The 22701-nt window shown below is 46.5% G+C and overlaps 1 protein-coding gene across 2 annotated transcripts in view; it reads left to right on the forward strand.

The window, feature by feature from the left end:
* The window catches only part of ncam2a (neural cell adhesion molecule 2a), a 659443-nt gene that overhangs the window by 489061 nt on the left and 147681 nt on the right, over positions 1 to 22701 (forward strand). The window contains exon 13 of one of the 2 annotated variants that reach the window (XM_086007258.1): positions 11589 to 21358. The exons of the other annotated variant lie outside the window; for it this stretch is intronic. Within the exon in view, the coding sequence (XP_085863384.1) occupies positions 11589 to 11677 (89 nt within the window). The 3' untranslated portion in view covers positions 11678 to 21358. Of the gene's footprint in view, positions 1 to 11588; positions 21359 to 22701 lie in introns of those variants that run through there. 2 annotated transcript variants of the gene reach the window in all.

Below are 22701 nucleotides of genomic sequence, written 5' to 3' on the forward strand. Positions count from 1 at the left end.
AAATCTGTTATAATAGTTTAGCAGTCCCAGGTAAGCTTTTAACTCAGTCACATTGGTAGGAGCTGGGGCCTCCTGCGGTGCTTGTACCTTCTCCTTGATTGGATGGAGCCTGGTGGCGTCCACTCTGTGTCCCAGGAACATGGCCTCATTCCCCAGGAAAGTGCACTTACTCCTCTTGAGCCGTAACCCAGCCTTATCCAATCTTTGTAGTACCTCTCTCAGAGTGCTCGGATGCTCCTGGTCAGTTCTTCCCATCACCAGAATGTTGTCCAGATAGATTGAAACATGTGGGATCCCTTGCAGTACACCCTCGATAGTCCTCTGGAAAATAGCTGGACTAGATGAGACACCGAATGGTAAGCGGTTATAGGTAAACAAACCCTTGTGTGTATTTATGGTTACATACTTCTTGGATTCCTCATCTAGTGTAATCTGCAAGTATGCATGACTCATATCCAGCTTCGTGAATTTCTTCCCTCCAGCCAGGTTTGCAAAGAGAATCTCTGTTTTGGGAATAGGATACTGTTCTAGTTTAGACACCCTATTTACTGTCAATTTATAATCTCCACAGAGTCTTACCGAATTGTCCGGTTTTAAAACAGGTACAATGGGAGCTGCCCATTCTGAACATTTCACGGGTTCCAGTATGTTCTCTCTCAAAAGATGATCAAGTTCAACCTCTACCTTCGGTTTCATGGTATACGGCACAGGTCGTTGTTTAAGAAACCTTGGCAGTGCCTCCTTGTCTACATAAATCTTAGCTGGGGGGCCATTAAATGTGCCAAGTTCTTCCTTGAACACGTTCTCATGTTCAATCAACACTTCTTGCAAAGACAACTGTTTGCCTCCCTCTATTTGATTTATTGCTCCCCAATCTAATTTAAGTTCTTGTATCCAGCCCCGACCTAACAGGTTTGGTCCGGAACCCGATACTACAACTGCAGGTAGCTGTTCCACGGTGTCCCTGGGTTGCACAGTTACAGTAGCTGTACCCAATGTCGCCACTTGTTCACCGGTATATGTTTTAAGCTGCATAGAGCAAGACTTTAACTCTGGAACTTTTGCACGGTTCCACAATTTTGAGTACTCCTCCCTGATCATTATGGTTACACCGCATCCTGTATCCACTTCAAAGTTGACCTTAGAATCATTTACTGTCAGTTGCAAAGTGATTGGATCCACTTTTGGAATGCTCTCTACCACACTATGCATTACGAACATGTCGTCTTCTTTCTCAGCTTCACCGCTGATGTGATGTGCTCCCTGTTTTTTCACTTCTCTTCCTAGGTTTTGCTTTCCTCCCCCTTTTTGTTTATATTCCTCCATGGTTGCTTTTGCCCTGCATGCACGTTTCATGTGTCCTTTTTCCCCACACTTGTGGCACATTTCCTCCAGAAACCTGCAATCCCTCGCCAGGTGATCGCCATTGCATCTATAACATGCCTTTACATGCTCACGTTCTGGTTTCTGACGCATGTTTAACTTGTGCACAATAACCTGACCTGCAACTTGCTTTGTAGTAGCCCAGTCTGAACCTTGTATTTCTTTTACATCTCGGTTCACTGTCTCTATGGCTTGAGCAAGTTCCAACGCTTTTTCATACGTAAGCCCAGTCTCGGACAATAACCTCCGCTGCATTCGATCATCCATTATCCCGCAAACTAGCCTATCTCTCAGCGTGTCTTTCAGGTTGTTGCCGTAATTGCAATCGTGTGCCAATTTCCGCAACACCGCTACATAATCCAATACAGTCTCTCCCGGTTTTCTGTTCCGTGAATTAAATTTGAAATGCTGTACAATCTCACTCGGTCTGGGATTGAAATGGTCCTTTAGCAAGGCCACTAAGTCAGCAAATGATCTGTCTCCAGGCTTTGCAGGACTGCATAAGTTTCTCATTAAACTATACGTCTGACTTCCCATGGAAGTGAGCAAAATAGCTCTCCTTTTTCCGACATCATTTATATCATTTGCTTCAAAGAAATGCATCAACACCTCGCAGTATTCATCCCAGGTCTGCGTCTGAACATCAAAAGCAGAGATCTTTCCTACCGTAGCAGCTATGATCCGTTATTCAGTGTTCCTTTTCTTTTTTTTTCTTCGTCAAATTATGATCTGTTTATCCTCGTCGCCAATATGTGATATCCGAGTGGTAAGGTCAGAAACTGAGAGAAGCGAGATATTAGGAACAAACCCAACTGTTTATTTACACGGTGTAGCAGAGGAACATATCTCTTACAAGCTGGAGGCAAGGCACAATCTTATTGCACGAGCGCAAGATGGAGGATCACCCTCTGAGTCATACCCATAATGCAATGCCACATTACCGTATTAACTGATGTACCAGGACATTGAATACATGACCCATTACCTTAAATACTGGTGAATGTGAACCCTTAATATTTGGCTCCATCTGGTGGATAACTTAAACATTACATCCCAGATTACTATATTATGTTAAACTTGTATCGAACCTTGGTTAGACCACACTGGGAGTACTGTGCACAGTTCTGGTCTCCATATTATAAAAAGGATATAGAGGTACTGGAGAAGATGCAACAAAGATTCACAAGGATGATGCCAGAACTGAGAGAATATACTTATCAGGAAAGGCTAAACAGGCTGGGGCTCTTTTCTCTAGAGGGGTGACCTGATAGAGGTCTTTAAGATAATGAAAGGGTTTAATAGGGTGAACATAGAGAATTCTTTTCCACTTGTGGGGGAGACCAAAATTAGGGGTTCATAAATATAAGATAGTCACTAATAAATCCAAGAGGGAATTCAGGAGAGAAACTTCTTACCCAAAGAGTGACAAGAATGTGGAAGGCGCTACCACAGGGAATAGTTGAAGCGAATAGTATCGATGCATCTAAGGGGAAGCTAGATAAACACATGAGGGAGAAAGTAATAGAAGGATATGTTGATGGGGTGAGATGAAGTAGGGTGGGAGGAGGCTCGTGTGGAGCATAAACACTGGCACAGACCAGTTGGGCCGAATGGCCTGTTTCTATGTTGTACACTCAATGTAACTCCTCTAAGATCTGTCCATCCCACATGTTGATCATTTTTTATGTGAAGGAGTCCCTGACACCAGTCCAAGATTTGCTTTTTATTCTCTTGACCACTTTTAGTCTAGTTTGGTGGCTCTAAATTGACCTTTTCTGTACTATTCAACACCCTACACACCTTTAGGAGCTTCCCCTTGTCATCGTCTTTCAAGGTTGAATAAGTTTTCAGTCTTTTCTACCATTCTGTGGTGCAGTACATTGGAGAAAAGATTTGTTGTGTCCTATCTGCTGCAGGGAACTCGATGTTGCAGCAAGATAGACTTTGGGATCTGGCCAGTATGATGGAATGATGTTCCCCTTAACACATTGACTGTCAGAGTCCTATTCAAATTAAACTTGGGCAGTCACAACTTCCTAGCTAGTAACCACTAATGTACAGCACAAAATTCCCCGTAATGGGGCTACATTTGCTGGAGTTTAGAAGAATGAGAGGTGATCTCATTGAAATGTATAAAATTCTTAGCGGGCTTAACAGGGTAGATGCCGAGAGGCTGTTTCCCCTGGCTGGAGAGTCTTGAACTAGGGGTCATAGTCTCAGGATAAGGGGGTCAGACATTAATAAAGAGAAATTTTTCACTCAGAGGGTGGTGACTCTTTGGAATTCTCTACCCCAGAGGGCTGTGGAGGCTCAGTTGATGAGTATATTCAAGACAGAGAGCGATAGATTTTTGAACACTAAGGGAATCAAGGATAGGGTGGGAAAGTGGAGCTGAGGTAGAAGATCAGCCATGATCTTATTGAATGGCAGAGTAGGCTCGAGGGGCCGTATGGCCTCCTCCTGCTTCTAATTCTTATGTTCTTAATTGTGACTAATGTGGTTGTCTCATTGAGACAGGCAATACAGACTGGTGGTGTGGGAGATGGAACAGTGGTGTAATAGGGAATGCTTAGCGACCACTGAATCTTTTTCCTCTTTATTTGTAAAGTTTTTTTTTTCATTCTCTGTGGCCGTCGCTTACAAGGTCAGCATTTATGGCTCACCCTTAGTTGGTGATACAACTCAGTGGCTTGCTAGACCACTTCAGCAGACAGTTAATAGTCAACCACTGGAGTCACGTATAGGCCAGACCAGGTAAGGATGGCAGGGTTCCTTCCCTAAAGGGACACTAGTGAACCAGTTGGGTTTATTACAGTAATCCTTTACTGCTACCAGTATTTTATTTCCAGATTTTTCCTTAAACCAAATTCAAATGCTCAAACTACCGTGGTAGGATTTGAATCCATGTTCTACTGGATCATTTGTCCAAGCCTCTGGATTACTAATCCAGTAGCATAACCACTACACTACCATCTTTGACCTCACAAAGGCCTTTGTCACTGTCAACCGTGAGGGATTATGGAGTGTCCTCCTCAAATTCGGCTGCCCTCAAAAGTTTGTCACTATCCTCTGCCTGCTTCACGACGACATGCAAGCCGTGATCCTGACCAATGGTTCCACCACAGACCCAATTCATGTACGGACCGGGAACAAGCAAGGCTGTGTCATCTCACCAACGCTCTTCTCGATCTTCCTTGCTGCAATGCTTCATCTCACCCTCAGTAAGCTCCCTGCTGGAGTGGAGCTAATTTACAGAACAAATGGGAAACTATTCAACCTCCGTTGCCTCCAGTCCAGCTCCAAGGTCGTCCTTTCCTCTTTCGTCGAAGTACAGTATGCAGACAACGCTTGCGCCTGCGCACACTCTGAGGCCAAACTCCAAACCATCGTTAACACCTTCACCGAAGCGTACGAGAGCATGGGCCTTACACTAAGCATCCGTAAGACAAAGGATCTCTACCAACCTGCCCCTGCCCCCGCCACAAAATACTGCCCCCCGATTATCAAAATCCACGACAAGGCCTTGGACAATGTGGACCACTTTCCATTCCTCGGGAGCCTACTGTCAACAAGGGCAGACCTCGATGACAAAGTCCAACACCACCTTCAGTGTGCCAGTGCAGCCTTCGGTCGCCTGAGGAAGAGAGTGTTTAAAGACCAGTAACTCAAACCCAGCACCAAGCTCATGGTCTACAGAGCAGTACTAATACCCGCCCTGCTGTATGCCTCAGAGACATGCACCATATACAGCAGGCACCTCAAAGCACTGGAGAGGTACCACCAACGCTGTCTCCGCAAGATCCTGCAAATCCATTGGCAGAATAGGCGCACCAATGTCAGTGTTCTCGCTCAGGCCAACATCCCCAGCTTCAAAGCTTTGACCACGCTCGATCAGCTCTGATGGACGGGTCACATTGTCTGCATGCCCGATACGAGACTCCCAAAACAAGCGCTCTACTCGGAGCTCCGACACGGCAAGAGAGCCCCAGGTGGGCAGAGGAAATGCTTCAAGGACACCCTCAAAGCCTCCTTGAAAAAGTGCAACATCCCCACTGACACCTGGGAATCCCTGGCCCAAGACCATTCAAAGTGGAGGAGAAGCATCCGGGAAGGCGCCGAATACCTCGAGTCTCTTCGCCGGGAGCAAGCGGAAGCCAAGCGCAAACAGCGGAAGGAGCGCACGTCAACCCAAGCACCCCACCCACCCGCCCCTTCAACCACCGTCTGCCCCATTTGTGACAGAGACAGACCTTAGCTACAAGGACAGGTTGGAGCAGCTGGATTAGTTTTCATTAGAGCAAAGCTGTTTGAGGGGTGATTTGATCGAGGTGTACAAGATTATGACAGGTTTGGATAGGCTAGACGGGGAAAGGCTGTTCCCACTAGTTGATGGTACAAGGACTGGGGGACACAGATTTAAGACTTTGGGCAAGAGATACAGGGGGGACATGAGGAAAAACTTTTTCACACAGCAAGTGGTGAGGACCTGGAACTCGCTGTCGACGGAAGTGGTGGAAGCGGAGACACTCAATGTTTTCAAGGGGAGACTGGATAGGCATTAGAGGGACTTAAACTTGCAGGGCTACGGGGATAGAGCGGGGCAATGGGACTGACTGGATTGCTCTACAGAGAGCTGGCATGGACTCGAAGGGCCGAATGGCCTCCTTCTTTGCCGTAATGACTGTGTGGGGGGAAAATTCTGTTGCTTTGCGCCTCCCATTAGCGCCCTAAGAGGGTGCCCTAGTGCCCAGGTGCTTCGCTGCCAACGCCTCCTGTGAAATTCAGCGGGAGGTTAGTGGCAGCAGCAACCGTTAGCGCCCCGCGGCGCTGCGCCGCCGGCAATGAAGCCATTGCTGTGCACAGCACCCTGCTCGCGTCCCGGCCTCGATCTTTGGTAGCGCCCCCTGACTTACCTCCGGACGCTATGTCCGACGGGGTCAGGGGGGCCCACCTGCGGCCGGGGCGGCGCTATTTAAAGGCGAGATGCCGGGCGGCCATTTTTGTTGCTGGTAACCTGCCAGCACCTGCCTCCGCTGCCGTCCCTGGCCTCCTGACCAGCTCCCCCCTCCGCACGGTGTGCCGGCTGCGCTCTGTGAGCCCGGCATTTTTCTTGAGTGCCGGGCTCTTTTGCCTGCACTCCGATCCCCGGGGGCCCAGCTGGGCCCCGGGTTGCGCTGCGCAAGGTCCCTCCCCTTTAAGAAGGGGAGGAAGGTCTGCAATACCGCAGCGTGACGTGCCACAGCGCGCTATTCCCTCGCAGCGCCCCAAGAGGGAGGCAGGGCGCTTACAGTAGCACCCCGCTTCACTCTTGGGGCGCTAGCACTCAATTTCAGCCGCGGGGCGCTAATTTTTCCGACCACTAAAAGTAGCGCCCCGGCGACGTTAGCGCCCCAAAGGGGGCGCGACTCAATTTTTCCCCCTATGACTCTATGACACAGGTAGGTCTCTCTACCCAACAAACCCTGAAGTAAACTAGAAAATGTTTAATGAGATTATAGAAAGTAGACAATTAATTTGGGGGATTGTGTGCTTTCCGGTCTATGTACTCACCCAGGGGTGTCCAATCTGTATCCTATGAGCCAACTTTTCCATAGATCACGCAATCCATCATTCAAAGTTCAAGTAACTTATTTCTATTTGTGTTTATATTTCTTATTTGTAGGTTAATCCTGTTTTTGAATTTTGCAGACCTCGAGGTGTAGAAAAGACTGTTTAATAGGAACAAAGGAGAAGGAGGCGGCCATTCAGCCCCTTGAGTCAGTTCCGCCATTTAATAAGATCATGGCTGCTCTGTACCTCAACTCCAGTTATCCACCTTTGCTCCATATCCCTTGATTACCTTTCCGAACAAAACATCTATCCTTCTCAGTCTTGAAAATCTCAATTGACTTAGCGTCCACAGCCTTTTGGGGGGAGAGAATTCTACATTTCTACTACTCTTTGTGTGAAAAAGTGCTTCTTGATTTCACTCCTGAATGCCCCGGCTCAAATTATAAGATGGTGGCCGCTTGTTCTGGATTCCCTCCCAGCTTCTCTGTATCTACTCTATCGAATCCTTTTAACATTTTAAATACCTCAATTTGTTCATCCTTTAACCATCTAAACTCAAGGGAATACAAGCTAAGTTTACGCAACCTGGCCTCATAATTTAACCCGTTAATACCCAGTATCATTTTGCTAAATCTGCACTGTATTCCCCTCCAAGGCCAATATATCCTTCTTAGCGTGCGGTGCCCAGAACTGTACGCAGTACTCCAGATGGGGTCTGAACAAGACCAAGCTTTTAGCACTGTTGTCGCATTAGTGGATGAATCCTACACGAGAGCACCGAGAACAGTTAGTATAATAAGAACACAAGAAATAGGAGCAGGAGTAGGCCATTGAGCCCTTCGAGCCTGCTCCGCCATTCAATGAGATCATGGCTGATCTTCTGCCTCAACTCCATTCATCGGCCTTATCGCCATATCCCTTGATGCCCTTACTATCGACTTCTGTTTTGAATATACCCAATGACTGAGCCTCCACGGCCCTCTGGGGTAGAGAATTCCAAAGATTCACCACCCTCTGTGTGAAAAAATTTCTTCTCATCTCAGTCCTGAATGGCCTACCCTTTATCCTGAGGCTGTGGCCCCTGGTTCTAGACTCCGCAGCCAAGGGAAACATCCTCCCAGCAATCATCAATAATAGATGCAGGTAAATTAATAGGAATATCAATTTAAACTTTATTCGTGATCCCCACGTCTCCATGGTACGCATCTATACGATCCATGAAGACAACAGCTTGGACATCCCAAGGTTAAGGTGAACATTCATTGCATACCTCCATATCCAAGGCCTTTCGTCAAGCAGAACAATTGATATTCAGCAGCAAACCCCAGCTTCACCTGTGCTCCAGGATATTTAATGCAACATTTTAGGCATTTAATATGTAGCTGTTAATATTGTCCTGGTTTGCACTCTTTAGACAGTTCTGGTTCACGCAGTTTTTGGATCATTCTCCCTGTTTCCATTTGTCCATTAATGAGTCGATTAGGTTCATACGCTTAGGCCGTGAGGAGGAAGGCATGATTAGCAGATACTGCCAATTCATCTTGTTTATTGCCCGTTTAAATTCCCTGGATGGCAGAGTTATCTCCTGGTTCCAAGCAAAATAGGCTTGGAAAGGTGTTTGGATAGCTGCTTTGTTTTTTAGTAGAGGACAAGACCAGCAGATCCACTCCCCATTTTGATCACTGTACCATCACATGGAAATGTTGGGATGATGCTTTTGATATAATTTTGTTAGTACTTACAACAAAATTATCTCCCCTCCCTCTAGATTTCCTTTCCTTTTTAAGGGAATAGTATTGATGTAAAAGCTCATGTTTCATAAGAACATAAGAAATAGGAGCAGGAGTCGGCCATTTGGCCCCTCGAGCCTGCTCCACCATTCAATAAGATCGTGGCTGATCTTCTACCTCATCTCCACTTTCCTGCACTATCCCCATATCCCTTGATTCCCTTAACATCCAAAAATCTATCGATCTCCGTCTTGAATATACTCAACGACTGAGCCTCCACAGCCCTCTGGGGTAGAGAATTCCAAAGATTCACCACCCTCTGAGTGAAGAAATTTCTCCTCATCTCAGTCCTAAATGGCCGACCCCTTATTCTGAGACTGTGACCCTGGTTCTAGACTCCCCAGCCAGGGGAAATATCCTCCCTGCATCTACCCTGTCAAACCCTGTAAGAATTTTGTATGTTTCAATGAGATCACCTCTCATTCTTCTAAACTCTAGAGAATATAGGCCTAGTCTACTCAATCTCTCCTCATAGGACAATCCCCCCATCCCAGGAATCAGTCTGGTGAACCTTCGTTGCACTCCCTCTATCGCAAGTATATAATTCCTTATATAAAGAGACTAAAACTGTGCACAATATTCCCGGTCTGGTCTCACCAAAGGCCTATATACAGGTAGACTATCCTTTATCCGAAAACCTCGGGACCAGCCGAGTTTCGGTTTTCGGAGAATTTAAGATTTCGGAAGGTGGGTCGGCGGGGGTCGGGGCCGGCGGGGTCCGCGGGGGGGGTCGGCGGGGGTCCGCGGGGGGGTCGGCAGTTGTCGGGGCCAGCGGGGTCCGCGGGGGGGTCGGCGGGGGTCCGCGGGGGGGTCGGTGGTTGTTGGGGCCGGCGGGGTCCGCGGGGGGGTCGGCGGTTCGCGGGGTCCGCGGGGGGGTCGGCGGGGGTCGGGGCCGGCGGGGTCCACGGGGGGGTCGGCGGGGGGGGTCGGCGGTTGTCGGGGCCGGCGGGGTCCGCGGGGGGGTCGGCGGGGGGGTCGGCGGCTGTCGGGGCCGGTGGGGTCCGCGGGGGGGTCGGCGGGGGGTCGTGCGCACGACTTACACTGTCAGCGTAAGTCGGTCGGGGTCGGCGGGGGTCGGGCAGGCGGGGGGGGTCAGCGGGGGTCCGCGGGGGGGTCCACGGGGGGTCGTGCGCACGACTTACCCTTTATCCGAACTTCCGAAACCGGAACCCTCTAAAAACCGAAGGTTTTTTCGTTCAGCGTGAGTCGTACGCACGACTTACGCTGAACGAAAAAACCTTCAGTTTTTAGAGGGTTTCGGTTTTCGGAAGTCCGGATAAAGGGTAGTCTACCTGTAATAGCAGTAAGATATTTCACAAACCATGAGCGGTTCGTGGTGGCCAACTCAACATTGTAGTTCAGTGCGCACAATTGGGCACAGTGCATCTTGGGGGGGATGGAGTTACTATGGCCGCTATACCTTAGCAGCATCATACACATAGCGGGAACAGTTCCAATGTTCACTATTCCTAGTGCAAGAGCTCCAAAAGAAATAGTCATCAGAGGAAATTCCATTATGTTTGACGTCACTAACATGTAGTGGCCAGAGGAGCCCGCCTACTTTGGGGGACTGTTTTTCACTGTGTTTGTGAATAAATGTTTCGCTCCATTGGGATCTTAATGAAACATTTGTCAAATTAGCTTTGAGATTACTGTTGAAGATGCTGGTGAACATCAACTGCGTTCATACTTTATTCCTCTGGCCTCTATTTTTACGTCAGCAGCAGCCCATTTATTTCAAACGGGCGAACACCTTTACTGAACTAGTGGACGGAGGAATAGGGCTGGATTTTCATTGAGGAGTCGGGTAGGAGGCGGGACTACAACTTTCGGGATTGTAGTCCCGCCTCTATCGAGTTCTAACCAACCCACACGATTTTGACTTGATTGACCTTGTTGATCCCGCCCAGCGGGCTCAGCAGGCCAATGAAGGGCCACCCGGCAGCAGGTGACATCACAGATTGACATTTCATCTGTCAAGACCTTTTGACAGATGAAATATCAGCATTTCACAGCTGCTTGAAGCAGTCAAACACTGACAATCTGTACTCTAAGTTAATTCCTTCCTCTCAGGATGAATTAGAGATCTCGCTGGAACAGAAAACTGAATGCTGCAATTTTTGACAGATCGCAGCCATTCTGCTTTCTGTGCCGGGACCTGAAGGAAGGAAGGCTGTAAAGGTAAGTAAATGTAAGTAAAACTTCTTTAAACACTTTACACAGACCAAACACACTTACTTTTGCACTCATGCACCCATCACTCACCCGACGGTCCACCTCCTCTAACTTGGCGTGGTTTGGAGCCGTCGGGAATCCCACACTTCAATATCAAAAATAGGGATTAGGCTAAAAACAGGCAGTTAATTGGCACTAATCCCCCTCCTGCCTCGGGGAGACGGGTCCCAGTGCGGGGCGGGTACCCGCCTCCTTTGAAACTGGCATGGAGGCGGGTTGGGTGCGGGATGGGTTGGTGCCCCCTGATTTTGGGATTTTAACCCCCCACACGCCTCCAATCCCGCCTCCACGGCCCACTGAAAATCCTGCCCATAGTCTTAAGTGTCCATCCTTCAGGTATCACCAACAGTAGTTTCTAGGCTCTTGATCCTTGTTTTCTCGATGCTCTTTGTTCTGTTGCCTGTTGAATTTTTTTGTTTTGTGACCGTCGATGTGTCTTGAAAAATGATTAATTTATATTCATTCTTTTCTCCTTCCCACCCTTCCTGACTTTTCCCACCTTTGCGATTGCCATCCATCTCACTATCCACCCTCCCCTCCTCTCCCCACCCCCACCTCCCCCCACCCCATCACCCATCCCCATCCCTCTGTTCTTTCTCTCGGTGAATCAACATTTCAACATCACCAAAGACGGAAGCGGACTCAAGCCATCACCACCACCATTGACTGCTCATTTTACATTTGTCTGTGCCATTGGCTTCACCTGGCTGTTGTCTTAAGAGCTGGAGCAGTGCACAATGCTGGTGCTCGCTGTCTTTTGTTGAACTCTCTGTGTGGCTCAAGGCCTATAGATACTCTGTCTGGGTTACTTACCTCTCCTCCGTCACAGCCAGTATATGACCCGAGTTAATCATACGGTAATAACGAAAGTTAAAAGCTGCTGCAGTGAATTACATAGAATGTACAGCACAGAAACAGGTCCCTTCGGCCCAACCAGTCCATGAGTTGTCCCAATCTGCAGCAAATTGTTACAATATGATCGCCATATTATAAAAAGGATATAGAGGCACTGGAGAGGGTGCAAAAAAGATTTAGAAGTATGATACCAGAAATACATATCAGGAAAGGATGAACAGGCTGGGTCTCTTTTCTCTTGAAAAGAGAAGGCTGAGGGGTGACCTGATAGAGGTCTTTAAAATTATGAAAGGCTTTGATAGAGTGGATACAGAGAGAATGTTTCCAGTTGTGGGGAAGAGCAAAACTAGAGGCCATCAATATAAGATAGTCACCAAGAAATCCAATAGGGAATTCAGAAGAAACTTCTTTACCCATAGAGTGGTGAGAATGTGGACCTCACTACCACAGGGAGTGGTTAAAGTGAATAGTATAGATGCATTTAAGGGGAGGCTAGAAAAGCATATGAGGGAGAAGGGAATAGAGGGTTATGCTGATTGAGTTAGATGAGGAAAGATGGGAGGAGGCTCGAGTGGAGCATAAACACCGGCATGGTCTGGTTGGGCCGAATGGCCTGTTTTTGTGCCGTATATCCTATGTAATCCAATGTAACTGCCTCAGATTAGATTGCCACTGGAATTTGAAAGAAGGAGTCTCACTATTGCAACCCCTTTTAAAGGTAGAATCTCTCTATCGGGACCATTTGTTTGAACAGGAAGTCTCACTCAGGATCGCTTTTTGAAGTAGAAATCTCCCATTTGAATCCCGTTTAAAAAGGTATTCACTCCTCCAAGAGTTACTGGGCCTAGCATCAAGAGGGAGGGGTTGGTGACCTAGGCAATATAAAGGAAGTGCAAGTGGACCCAGATAGTGGAAGGGAGGGATTACTGAGTCAGGCAGTGTGAGGAAGGGGGTGCTAAGTTGGATAGTATTAGGGAGGGGTACTAAGATAGGGAATATCAAGAAAGGGTTATTAAGCTGGATAGTGTGAGGGAGGAGGGTAGCTGAATCTGACAATGCAAAGAAGAGGTTATTAAGCATAAACTGTGAGGTGAGGTTGGGGTTTACTAAGCCTGATAGTGCAAGGGACAGCTTACTGAGCTCAATAATATTAGCAATGATTACTAAGTCTGGCAGTGTAAGGGAGCGGAATTAACCCAGCAGGGATCCAGGTACTGATGAAGTGTGATTCAGTGATTGTGTTGTTTTGAATGTTTCTGTGTTCATTAATCTGGGGTCTTAATATTCTGTTCTGTAGCTCTACTCAGATAGTCATTGGATCACAAGATATGATGAAAAAAAGCCCTTGGGTTTACTCATCCTTTCAGAATCTCCACCGCACTGTCTTATCACAGCATCTAGCTGCCCATGAATTAGCTCAGTGTCTCAGCCTCAGCCACCCAGCCCGATAAACCACTTCAGATGCTGATCACCTTCCGTAAAAATAAATACTTCTTGGCATCTCTTCTAAACATCACAAGAAAAAAAGAAAAACAAACTTGCATTTATATAGCACCTTTCACAACCTCAAGACGTCCCAAAGCACTTTACAGCCAATGAGGTAATTTTGAAGTGTTGAACTGTTGTAATGTAGAAACACAGCAGCCAATTTGCACTCAGCAAGATCCCACAAACAGCAATGTGATAATGACCTCTCGTTAGAATTGGAAAAAGTTAGAGACGTAACAGGTTTTTAAGCAAGTGCAGGGGCAGGGAAAGGGGGGAGGGGAGGAAAGAACAAAAGGGAAGGTCTGTGATAGGATGGAATGCAGGAGAGAGTAACATAAGAACATAAGAAATAGGAGCAGGAGTGGGCCATTCGGCCCCTCGAACCTGCACCGCCATTAAATAAGATCATGGCTGATCTGATATTGGCCTCAACTCCACTTTCCTGCCTGTTCCCCATAACCCTTGACTTCACGGTATCTGTCTATCTCCGCCTTGAACATATTCACAGACTCGGCCTCCACAGCTCTCTGGGGTAGAGAATTCCAAAGATTCACGATCCTCTGAGAGAAGAAATTCCTCCTCATCTCCGTCTTAAATAGGCGACCCCGTATCCTGAAAATATGCCCCTTAGTTCTAGATTCACCCACGAGGGGAAACATCCTCTCAGCATCTACCCTGTCGAGCCCCCTCAGCATCTTATACATTTCAATAAGATCACCTCTCATTCTTCTAAACTCCAATGAGTATAGGCCCAACCTGCTCAACCTTTCCTCATAAGACAACCCTTCATCTCAGGAATCAACCTCGTGAACCTTAAATGACAAAAGGGATGATGGTGCGAGGCAAAGGAGATGGTAATGGGACCAGTAAAGAAACAAAAGATGGGTCTGGAGGAGGTGTAAATGGGAATGGCAGAATCATCAACAGCTGCGATCTGAAAAAATGGGGGCAGAAGTTATGACCTGAAATTGTTGAACTCTATGTTGAGTCCGGAAAGCTGTAAAGTGCCTAATCGAAAGATGAGGTGCTGTTCCTCGAGTGGGCGGTTAACTGTGCTTCGAACCATTTTATTGTGGAACTTTCAGGCACCATTATGCTGTCTACATGGTTGGATGTGTACAATCATGTAGACCGTTGTTCAAGGCTTATTAACCCAGTAGGATTTGCAAAGTGCCCAGTTCATCATTCGGGCCCATCCCATGATCAGGGGATGTTCTCAGTTCGAGAATGCGAAGGCTGGGTTTTATTACCCAATGACTTCGCTCACCGGAGATGATTGAGCGTTAATGCCAGTCTGCCGGGAATGGTGAAGGTGCTTGCTCATGCTTGAATGCTTTTCAATTGACTCGGCTTACTGTCTTTAAACAAATCCGAAACTGGACTGGGGGCCAGGATAGAGGCAGCGAGCGGGATCGTGGCTCCAGTTCTGTTCTTTCCTTTGCAAATCATAGAATCATACACCACAGAAGGAGGCCATTCGGCCTGTCATCTCTGTGCCGGCTCTTTGAAAGAGCTCTCCAATTAGTCCCACTCCCCTGCCTTTTCCCCATAGCCCTGCAAATGTTTCCCCTTCAAATATGTATGATGAAATCAAGATGATGAAAATTAATTGAAGGCCTTAGCAATTAATGCCTCTACATGATGGAATCACATAAATTTTAGGATAGAAGGAAACCATACCCTTACCAGTTCTAGCTGAGCTATTTAGGCTAAACTAAATTCCTTCGTACCCTTTACTATTTATCTTCAAATCTTTTAATGCTCACTTAAATGCTGCGAATGGTCCACAGCAATTCCAGACGTGACTGTCTCAAAGAGAGCATCTCACCATCAGGAGTCGTATTGAAGAGCTCCCTCAATGGGTTAATGGCTTGTTGTGACGTTGGCCTTGGGATGTTTTTACTAAGTTAACGATGCTCTATAAATACGAGTTGTTGTACCACCTGGTGTGGTATTACGCCACCAGGCCAGGAAGGTCCCTGGTTCGATCCACCAATCTATACAGGGTTAGCTGATCTTAGACAGGTCAGTAGTAGAGGGGAGCAGATTGAGACGGGGGGTGGAAAGGATTTATTATTGTCATCATGTAAAAGGTAATGTGAGGTTTTTGCTTTTACATTTTATCTCAATAGGGCAGAGAGCAGTTTACAGAATCAGGATATTGAACGGAATTGGATGCAGTCACTGGGTGATGATAACTAGCTGCTTTTATTTCCAGGCCCTGTAGAGCATTAAACTTACACAAAAACAATACGAGAGAATACTTTGGACTGTGAATTGCTGCAATGTGCTCATCAGGGGCCATCTAGTGTCTAGTTAACAATATGCAAGTACGATACACATCACAATGAACAGACTTCATTGACCAAGCAGCCTTCTCCCATCCCACGGTTTCTTGTGTTCCTCTATTCTGAATGATTTAACTAGGGACGAGAAATGAAAGCTCCAAGTACTGAAAATAAACACAGCAATTGCCAGAAATACACAGCAAGTCCTAAGTCAGTGGCGAGGTTGGGGTGGGCATCAATGACGGGGGAGTGGAATTTATGGCGGGTGTCAAAAATCAATGCCTTGAGTTTTCCCAATGTTCAGCTAATGGAAGCTGCGACTCATCCTTGATGTTGGACAGGCCGTCTGATAGCACGGGAGTATCGTGGGGGTCGAGAAAAGTGATGGAGTGATAGAGCTGGATGCATATAGAAGTTGACCTGGCGTCTGTAAATAACCTCGTCAAGGGCCAGCGTATAGATAAAAATGCGGAGAGGCGCAAGGAAAGATCCTTGGAAAACTCCAGAGGTATTGGTAACGGGGCAAAAGGAGAAGCCATTGCTGGAGATGTGTTGGCTTTGTCCATACGGGTGGGAATGGAACCACGCCAGGGCAATGGAAATGGACAGCGGAAGAAGAGAGTCTGTGGAGAAGGATGCCATAGTCAGCTACATCAAGTGCCATGGAGAATTCGAGGAGGACAAGGCGTTCTTCAAAAAAAATACATATTGGCATTGAGAGAATGTAGTGCGATACTGGTGTGCAAACATACGTGTCCGTAAGGCATTCATTCCTACGCTATTTCACTGGGGCATTAAATATTCTTACACTAGTGTCCGACTATATAATTCAAAATAATACAAATATACAATGGAGGGGGGGGAAGTGTTCTGAACAGAAAGTGGCCACCCTAACCCTCTCTCACACCGGCAAACGCAAAACTGGTGAAATTTCAGACGCAGCATAGAGAATTCACTATGAAGGATACAGCAACGAGTATGTTTTCAAATCAAAGTATGAAACTCGGAGTTGACTATTTTTCCCATTTATTTCATGTTCTCCTCTCATAGCCCGCTTACATCTACAGATCCTCCTCCAGCCAAGAATGGGACAACCTGTGTCGCCAACCGACCTATCTTTTCCCATCGTAAATGCTGCTAGATGGTAGCTGGTGTGATCCAAGCAAGTGACAACTGGACACACTCGCTGAGATTGCTTTTCATAGAATCATAGAATGGTTTACAGCACAGAAGGAGGCCATTCGGCCCGTCGAGCCCATTCCTCCTCCTTCTCTTCTATCTTTGCTTTCCTTCTTCTCTCCCACGCATCATCCAAAATAAAAATACAGAGCACTTTACTCCCATATCAAATACCATCTAGTGGTTTGGCTAAGCTCTCACCTAAATGAAGGCAGTAAGCTGTGGAGGAAAGCTTTCAGACAGTAACTCACCCAACTCCGCAACAGCACAGGTGAGAGGCCATTCCAAAGCTCAAAGATCACCTCCTTGCAATGAGAGCACATTGAGTAACAGGGTATATCCTAGGAGTCAAGCTCATCCAACTGCAGTGAGTGAGCTTGAATAATGGGATGTTTCCAGACACAAGCTCACACAAGGAGAAACCTAGGAACAGGAGGAGGCCATTCAGCCCCTCGAGCCTGTTCCCATTCGATGAGATCATGGCTGATCTGTGACCTAACTCCATACACCCGCCTTTGCCCCCATATCCCTTAATACTTTTGGTTAACAAAAATCAATCAATCGCAGATTTTAAATTAACAATTGATCTAGTATCAATTGCCGTTTGCGGAAGAGAATTCCAAACTTCTACCACCTAACTTCACTCCTGAAAGGTCTGGCTCTAATTTTTAGACTATGCCCCCTAGTCCTAGACTCCCCAACCAGCGGAAATAGTTTCTCTCTATCTACCCTATCTGTCCCCCTTAATATCTTGAAAAGTTCCCCATACTGTCTTAAAACCTTTAAACTTGAATAATCGGAGGCTCCGGGACTCAACACTCACCCAACTTAGACACGTACAGCAAAAGTCAGTAACTCGCATTGCTGGGAACATTCATAAGAACATGAGAAATAGGAGCAGGAGTAGGCCATTCGGCCCCTCGAGCCTGCTCCGCCATTTAACGAGATCATGGCTGATCTGATCCATTTCCCTGCCCGCTGCCCATAACCCTTCATTCCTTTATTGTTCAAAAATCTGTCTATCTCCACCTTGAATATATTCACTGACCCAGCCTCCACGGCTCTCTGGGGCAGAGAATTCCACAGATTTATGACCCTCTGAGAGAAGAAATTCCTCCTCATCTCAGTTTTAAATGGGCGACCCCTTATCCTGAAACTATGCCCCCTAGTTCTAGATTCCCCACGAGGGAAAACCTCTTCTCTGCATCTACCTTGTCGAGCCCCCTCAGTATCTTATATGTTTCAATAAGATCCCCTCTCATTCTTCTAAACTCTAATGAGTATAGGCCCAACCTGCTCAACCTTTCTTCATAAGTCAACCCCTTCATCTCAGGAATCAACCTCGTGAACCTTCTCTGAGCTGAAATAGAAGCAACAGATGCTATATATTAATCTCAGCAAATGAGTTTAAGACAGCTATTCCATTGCAGGTCCTGTTGATGTGCATAAACTGATCAAAACCTTGCTCTGATGGTTTTATCACTTTATCAGAGTGATTCGATTGAATTACCGCAACGCAACTCATTGACATCCACCTGTTGTTCACAACACACAGCGGCTCCAAGCAGTAATTAAATAAATTATATCAGGGGAGTGTATTTGTCAGAGATGACCCCTCTCTATATCGCACTGTGAATGTGCTATTGCTCTGCAGCGGAAGAGAAAAGTAACAGAGAAACAGATCCAACTGGACAGCAAAGTGGACAAGGGCATTGGCATCTCCCCTTTGAGCCCTGGATTCAATCCAGCCCAGGTTCACGGGATAAAAGTCTCCAGGGACAGAATTCCCACTGGCGTTCTCCCGATCTCCCACTGTAACTCCCGCAAGAGGTTGATGGAAACAACTGTTTCTCCGGGGTTTTCGTCTAAGTTACGACGGGACATCTAGAAAGCCCCCTTAGACATTCTACCACCTTCTTTTATCTGCAGACAAAAAGGGTCCTTCCACAACACGAAACGGCTGCAGGCTCGCTCAGAGCGTGCCCCTTGACACTTCTGTATTAATGCTAAATTTCTGCCCGAAAACATAGGCAGTTGGGAAACTTTATATGTGGCCCGCTGGACTCCATTCATTGGCTGTGAAACGCTTTGAACATAAGAAATAAGAGTAGGAGTTGTCATTCGGCCCCTCGAGCCTGCTCCATCATTCAATAAGATCATGGCTGGTCTTCGACCTCAACTCCACCTTTCCTGCACTATCCCCATATCCCTTGATTCCCTTAGTATTCAAGAATCTATTGATCGCAGCCTTGAATATACTCAACGACTGAGCATCCACAGCTCTCTGGGCTAGAGAATTCCAAAGGTTCACAACCCTCTGAGTGAAGAAATTTCTCCTCATCTCAGTCCAAAATGTCTGACCCCTTACCCTGAGTCTGTGACCCCTGGTTCTTGCCAGGGTAAACATCCTCCCAGCATCTACCCTGTCAAGCCACTTAAGAATTTTATACATTTCACTGAGATCACCTCTCATTCTTCTAAACTCTAGGGTATATAGTCCTAGTTTACTCAATCTCTCCTCATGGGACAATCCCCCCATCCCAGGAATCAGTCTAGTGAACCTTTGGACGACCTGAAGGTGCTATACAAATTGCAAGTCCTTTCTTTAAGGGCACATCAAGACACAATGCATAGACCTCTGTGCCATAGTTAAATGGTTTGACAATCGCTGCCACATCATTTCAAGCTATTTGCTTCTGCTGGATTACAGGTCTACAGCACCAGTTATCCTCGGGCACCTACGTCTTATGTTCTTATGTAACAAGCTGTTCAAAGGTGTCACAGTCGAACCCAATCCTGTCCTCAGGATGTCCCAAAGTGCTTTCCCGCCAATGAAGTCAAAAGTCACTGTTGTAATGTAGGAAGCACAACAGCCAATTTGCGCACAACAAGATCCCACAAACAAAATTGCGATGATGACCAGATAATCTGTTTTATTGGTGGGATAAATATTGGCCAAGACTCCCCTGCTCTTCTTCAAAATAGTGCCATGGGATCCTTCACGTCCACCTGAGAGGGCAGACAGGGCCTCGGTTTAATGTCTCTTCCGAAAGACGGCAGCTCCGACAGTGCAGCACTCCCTCAGCACTGTACTGAAGTGTCAGCCTAGATTTTTGTGCTCAAGTCCCTAGAGTGGGACTATGAACCCACAACCTTCTGACTCAGAGTCGAGAGTAGTTCCACTAAGTCACATAGCGGTACCAGTTCTACACAAGCGTTGCTCCATAGCAGGAGTATTACTTGTGCTTGTTGTATGCTGAAGTTAGCATGGCCTGCACTCCATGAAAGGCTGCACTAATACAAGCAATTAAAGAAGTTTGTTTGCACGTTCGCCGTGTTGGCATGGTAACTGATACTGTGTGTAACCACAGCCATGACAGCTTTGGCAAATCATCGACATATCAACCTGCCATCAAGTTGTAATGATACAATAAAAAAAACACAGGAGGCTGTGGAGGTAGAATGTTGTCTTCATCAGAGCTGCTCCCGCTCCATAACTTTGCCAGAAATGTAGCGGTAACTCCATTTACGCACAATAACAGGATTTACACCGTGCTTCCGGTGAAGTTATGGCAGCAGAGCGGGAGCATTCTCAGCCTATTACCCTGCAGAAGCAGATACTTCCCTCAAACAAAAACATATCCCACCATCCTGAACCGGGCTCAATCCCTGGTCTGTGCTGATCTCACCCAGGTCAACAGTGGGGGGGGGGGTTGCTACAATTGGACTGAGGAGCATCAGTCATCAGCTCCTGATGACTCTCTGGTGAATCTTGCTGGGACGTGCAGGTGTTGGGTCAAAAGAGGCCGTGTTGACTTCTAAGGCTGAGTACCCTGCTGACACACAAGCAATGGTCATCTGGGCCAGGTATGGGAGGACTGCCTACAGCTCTCGAACCAGATCCCAGAAAGAGTTAACACCTACAAGAGAGTAAGGGAGAAAACTGGGGAGGGAAAAGAATCACAACTCTTAAAATGCCAGCATTGGAATTTTCCTATCCACATTTCCATCCCCACACCATAGCCTGTTCCCTATCCTGCAGTGTTTCTTCGGCATTCCTGTATTTCGTGCTCTAAATTGATACTCTTCTCCATAGATGATTGGTGCTGATCTGGGCCATGCACATAGGAAAGTAACATAGTAACTTTAGGAACAGGAGGAGGCCATTCAGCCCCTCAAGCCTGCTCCACCATTCCACTAGATCATGGCTGATCTGCACCTCAACTCCACCTTTGCTCCATATCCCTCGATACCCTTACCTAACAAAAATGTAGCGCTCTCGGTCTTGAATGCTCCAATTGTCCCCCCAGCATCCACAGCTTTTTTGGGGGGAGAGAATTCCAGATTTCTACTACCCTTTGTAGGAGAAAGTATTCTCCTACTTCAGAAGGTGATGATGTACAAAGCATGATGAGATTGAAAACATACTTAGAGCAGAGTGAGACTGCAAGACTATTGTTATATTGACACCATCTGTGTTTGTTAATTTGTTAATTTATGCATGAAAGCTTTCTGCATTTATCTTGCGTACAAGGATTATCACTTAAATACGTTAATTATTTTTGAATAAAAGAAATGATTTGTAATCTATCATTTTTCTTTCTTTCTATGACAGTTATTCACATGAACAACCAGAGCTGTTAATATTCCTCTTAAACCGACAAGTAATAAATTTGTCCATAAAGGCAACGTGATGTCAGTTCCCCTTAAAATCCCTTCTTTCTGTCACACACGAGCACACGACAATGAGGAACAGTAAAAGACCCACTGGTCCATCCAGCATGTCCCACACAACTGCAATGCCTTGTGTTTCACAATATATAGACTCCCCACCCCACCCAAAAATCTTGTGATCTCCTGGGAGAGGCGACAAGCCAGGTTAAAAAAAAGCCAATTGGGAAAGAAAACCTGGAAAATTCCAGACGACCCTTATTGACGATCAAAATTAATCCAGGAGATCGCTCTGGCCCAGTATAATATTATACAGTACCGACCTTTTGTAGGAGGTGGTCTCCACCCTAGCTAGAAATAGGATCAGCTCTTGCTGGAAGGAACTCAGCCAATCAGCATTCACCCCAAGATCCAGAGGTAAAGGAAGAAAGATTTGTATTGCTATAGCGCCTTTCATGACCACCAGATGTTCCAAAGTACTTTACAGCCAACAAAGTACTTTTTGAACGGTAGCCACTGTTGTCATGTAGGAAACGCAGCAGCCAATTTGCGCACAGCAAGCTCCCACAAACAGCAATGTGATAATGACCAGATAATCTGTTTTAGCGATGTTGATTGAAAGAAAAACATTGGCCAGGATACTATTCTCTGGGAAAAGAACTACTTCCTGACATCCAACCTAGCTCTGGCCTTACATAACTAGAGATTGTAGGAACATCGGAACAGGAGGAGACCATTCAGCCCCTCGAGCCTGCTCCACCATTCAATGAGATCATGGCTGATCTGCGACCTAACTCCATATACCCGCCTTTGGCCCACATCCTTTAATACCTCTGGTTAACAGAAATCTATCAATCTCCGATTTAAAATTAACAATTAATCTAGCATCAATTGTTGTTTGCGGAAGAGCGTTCCAAACTTCTACCATTTTGTGTGTAGAAGTATTTCCTAATTTCTGAAAGATCTGGCTCTAATTTTTAGACTATGACCCCTAATTGTGACCCCTGTCCTCCTTAATCTATTTAGTTGAATGACCATATTAACAGTACATCCTATTACACACAAAAAACCTTTCACCTATCACTCCTGTTCTTGTTGGCTTCTTGTCCATTAGCACGTCAACTTCAAGATCCTTGTCCTCATCGACAAACCCTTCCATACACTGGCGCACTACATCCGCAATATTTCTCCAGCTCTGTAACCCAGTCTGCACTGTCTATTCCAGCTATGGCCTATTGTGCATTCCTCCTTCACTCCACCCT

Source organism: Somniosus microcephalus, chromosome 14, assembly GCF_052327205.1.
Source record: "Somniosus microcephalus isolate GS21.2 chromosome 14, FLI_Smic_1.0, whole genome shotgun sequence".
Classification (NCBI taxonomy): Eukaryota; Metazoa; Chordata; class Chondrichthyes; order Squaliformes; family Somniosidae; genus Somniosus; species Somniosus microcephalus.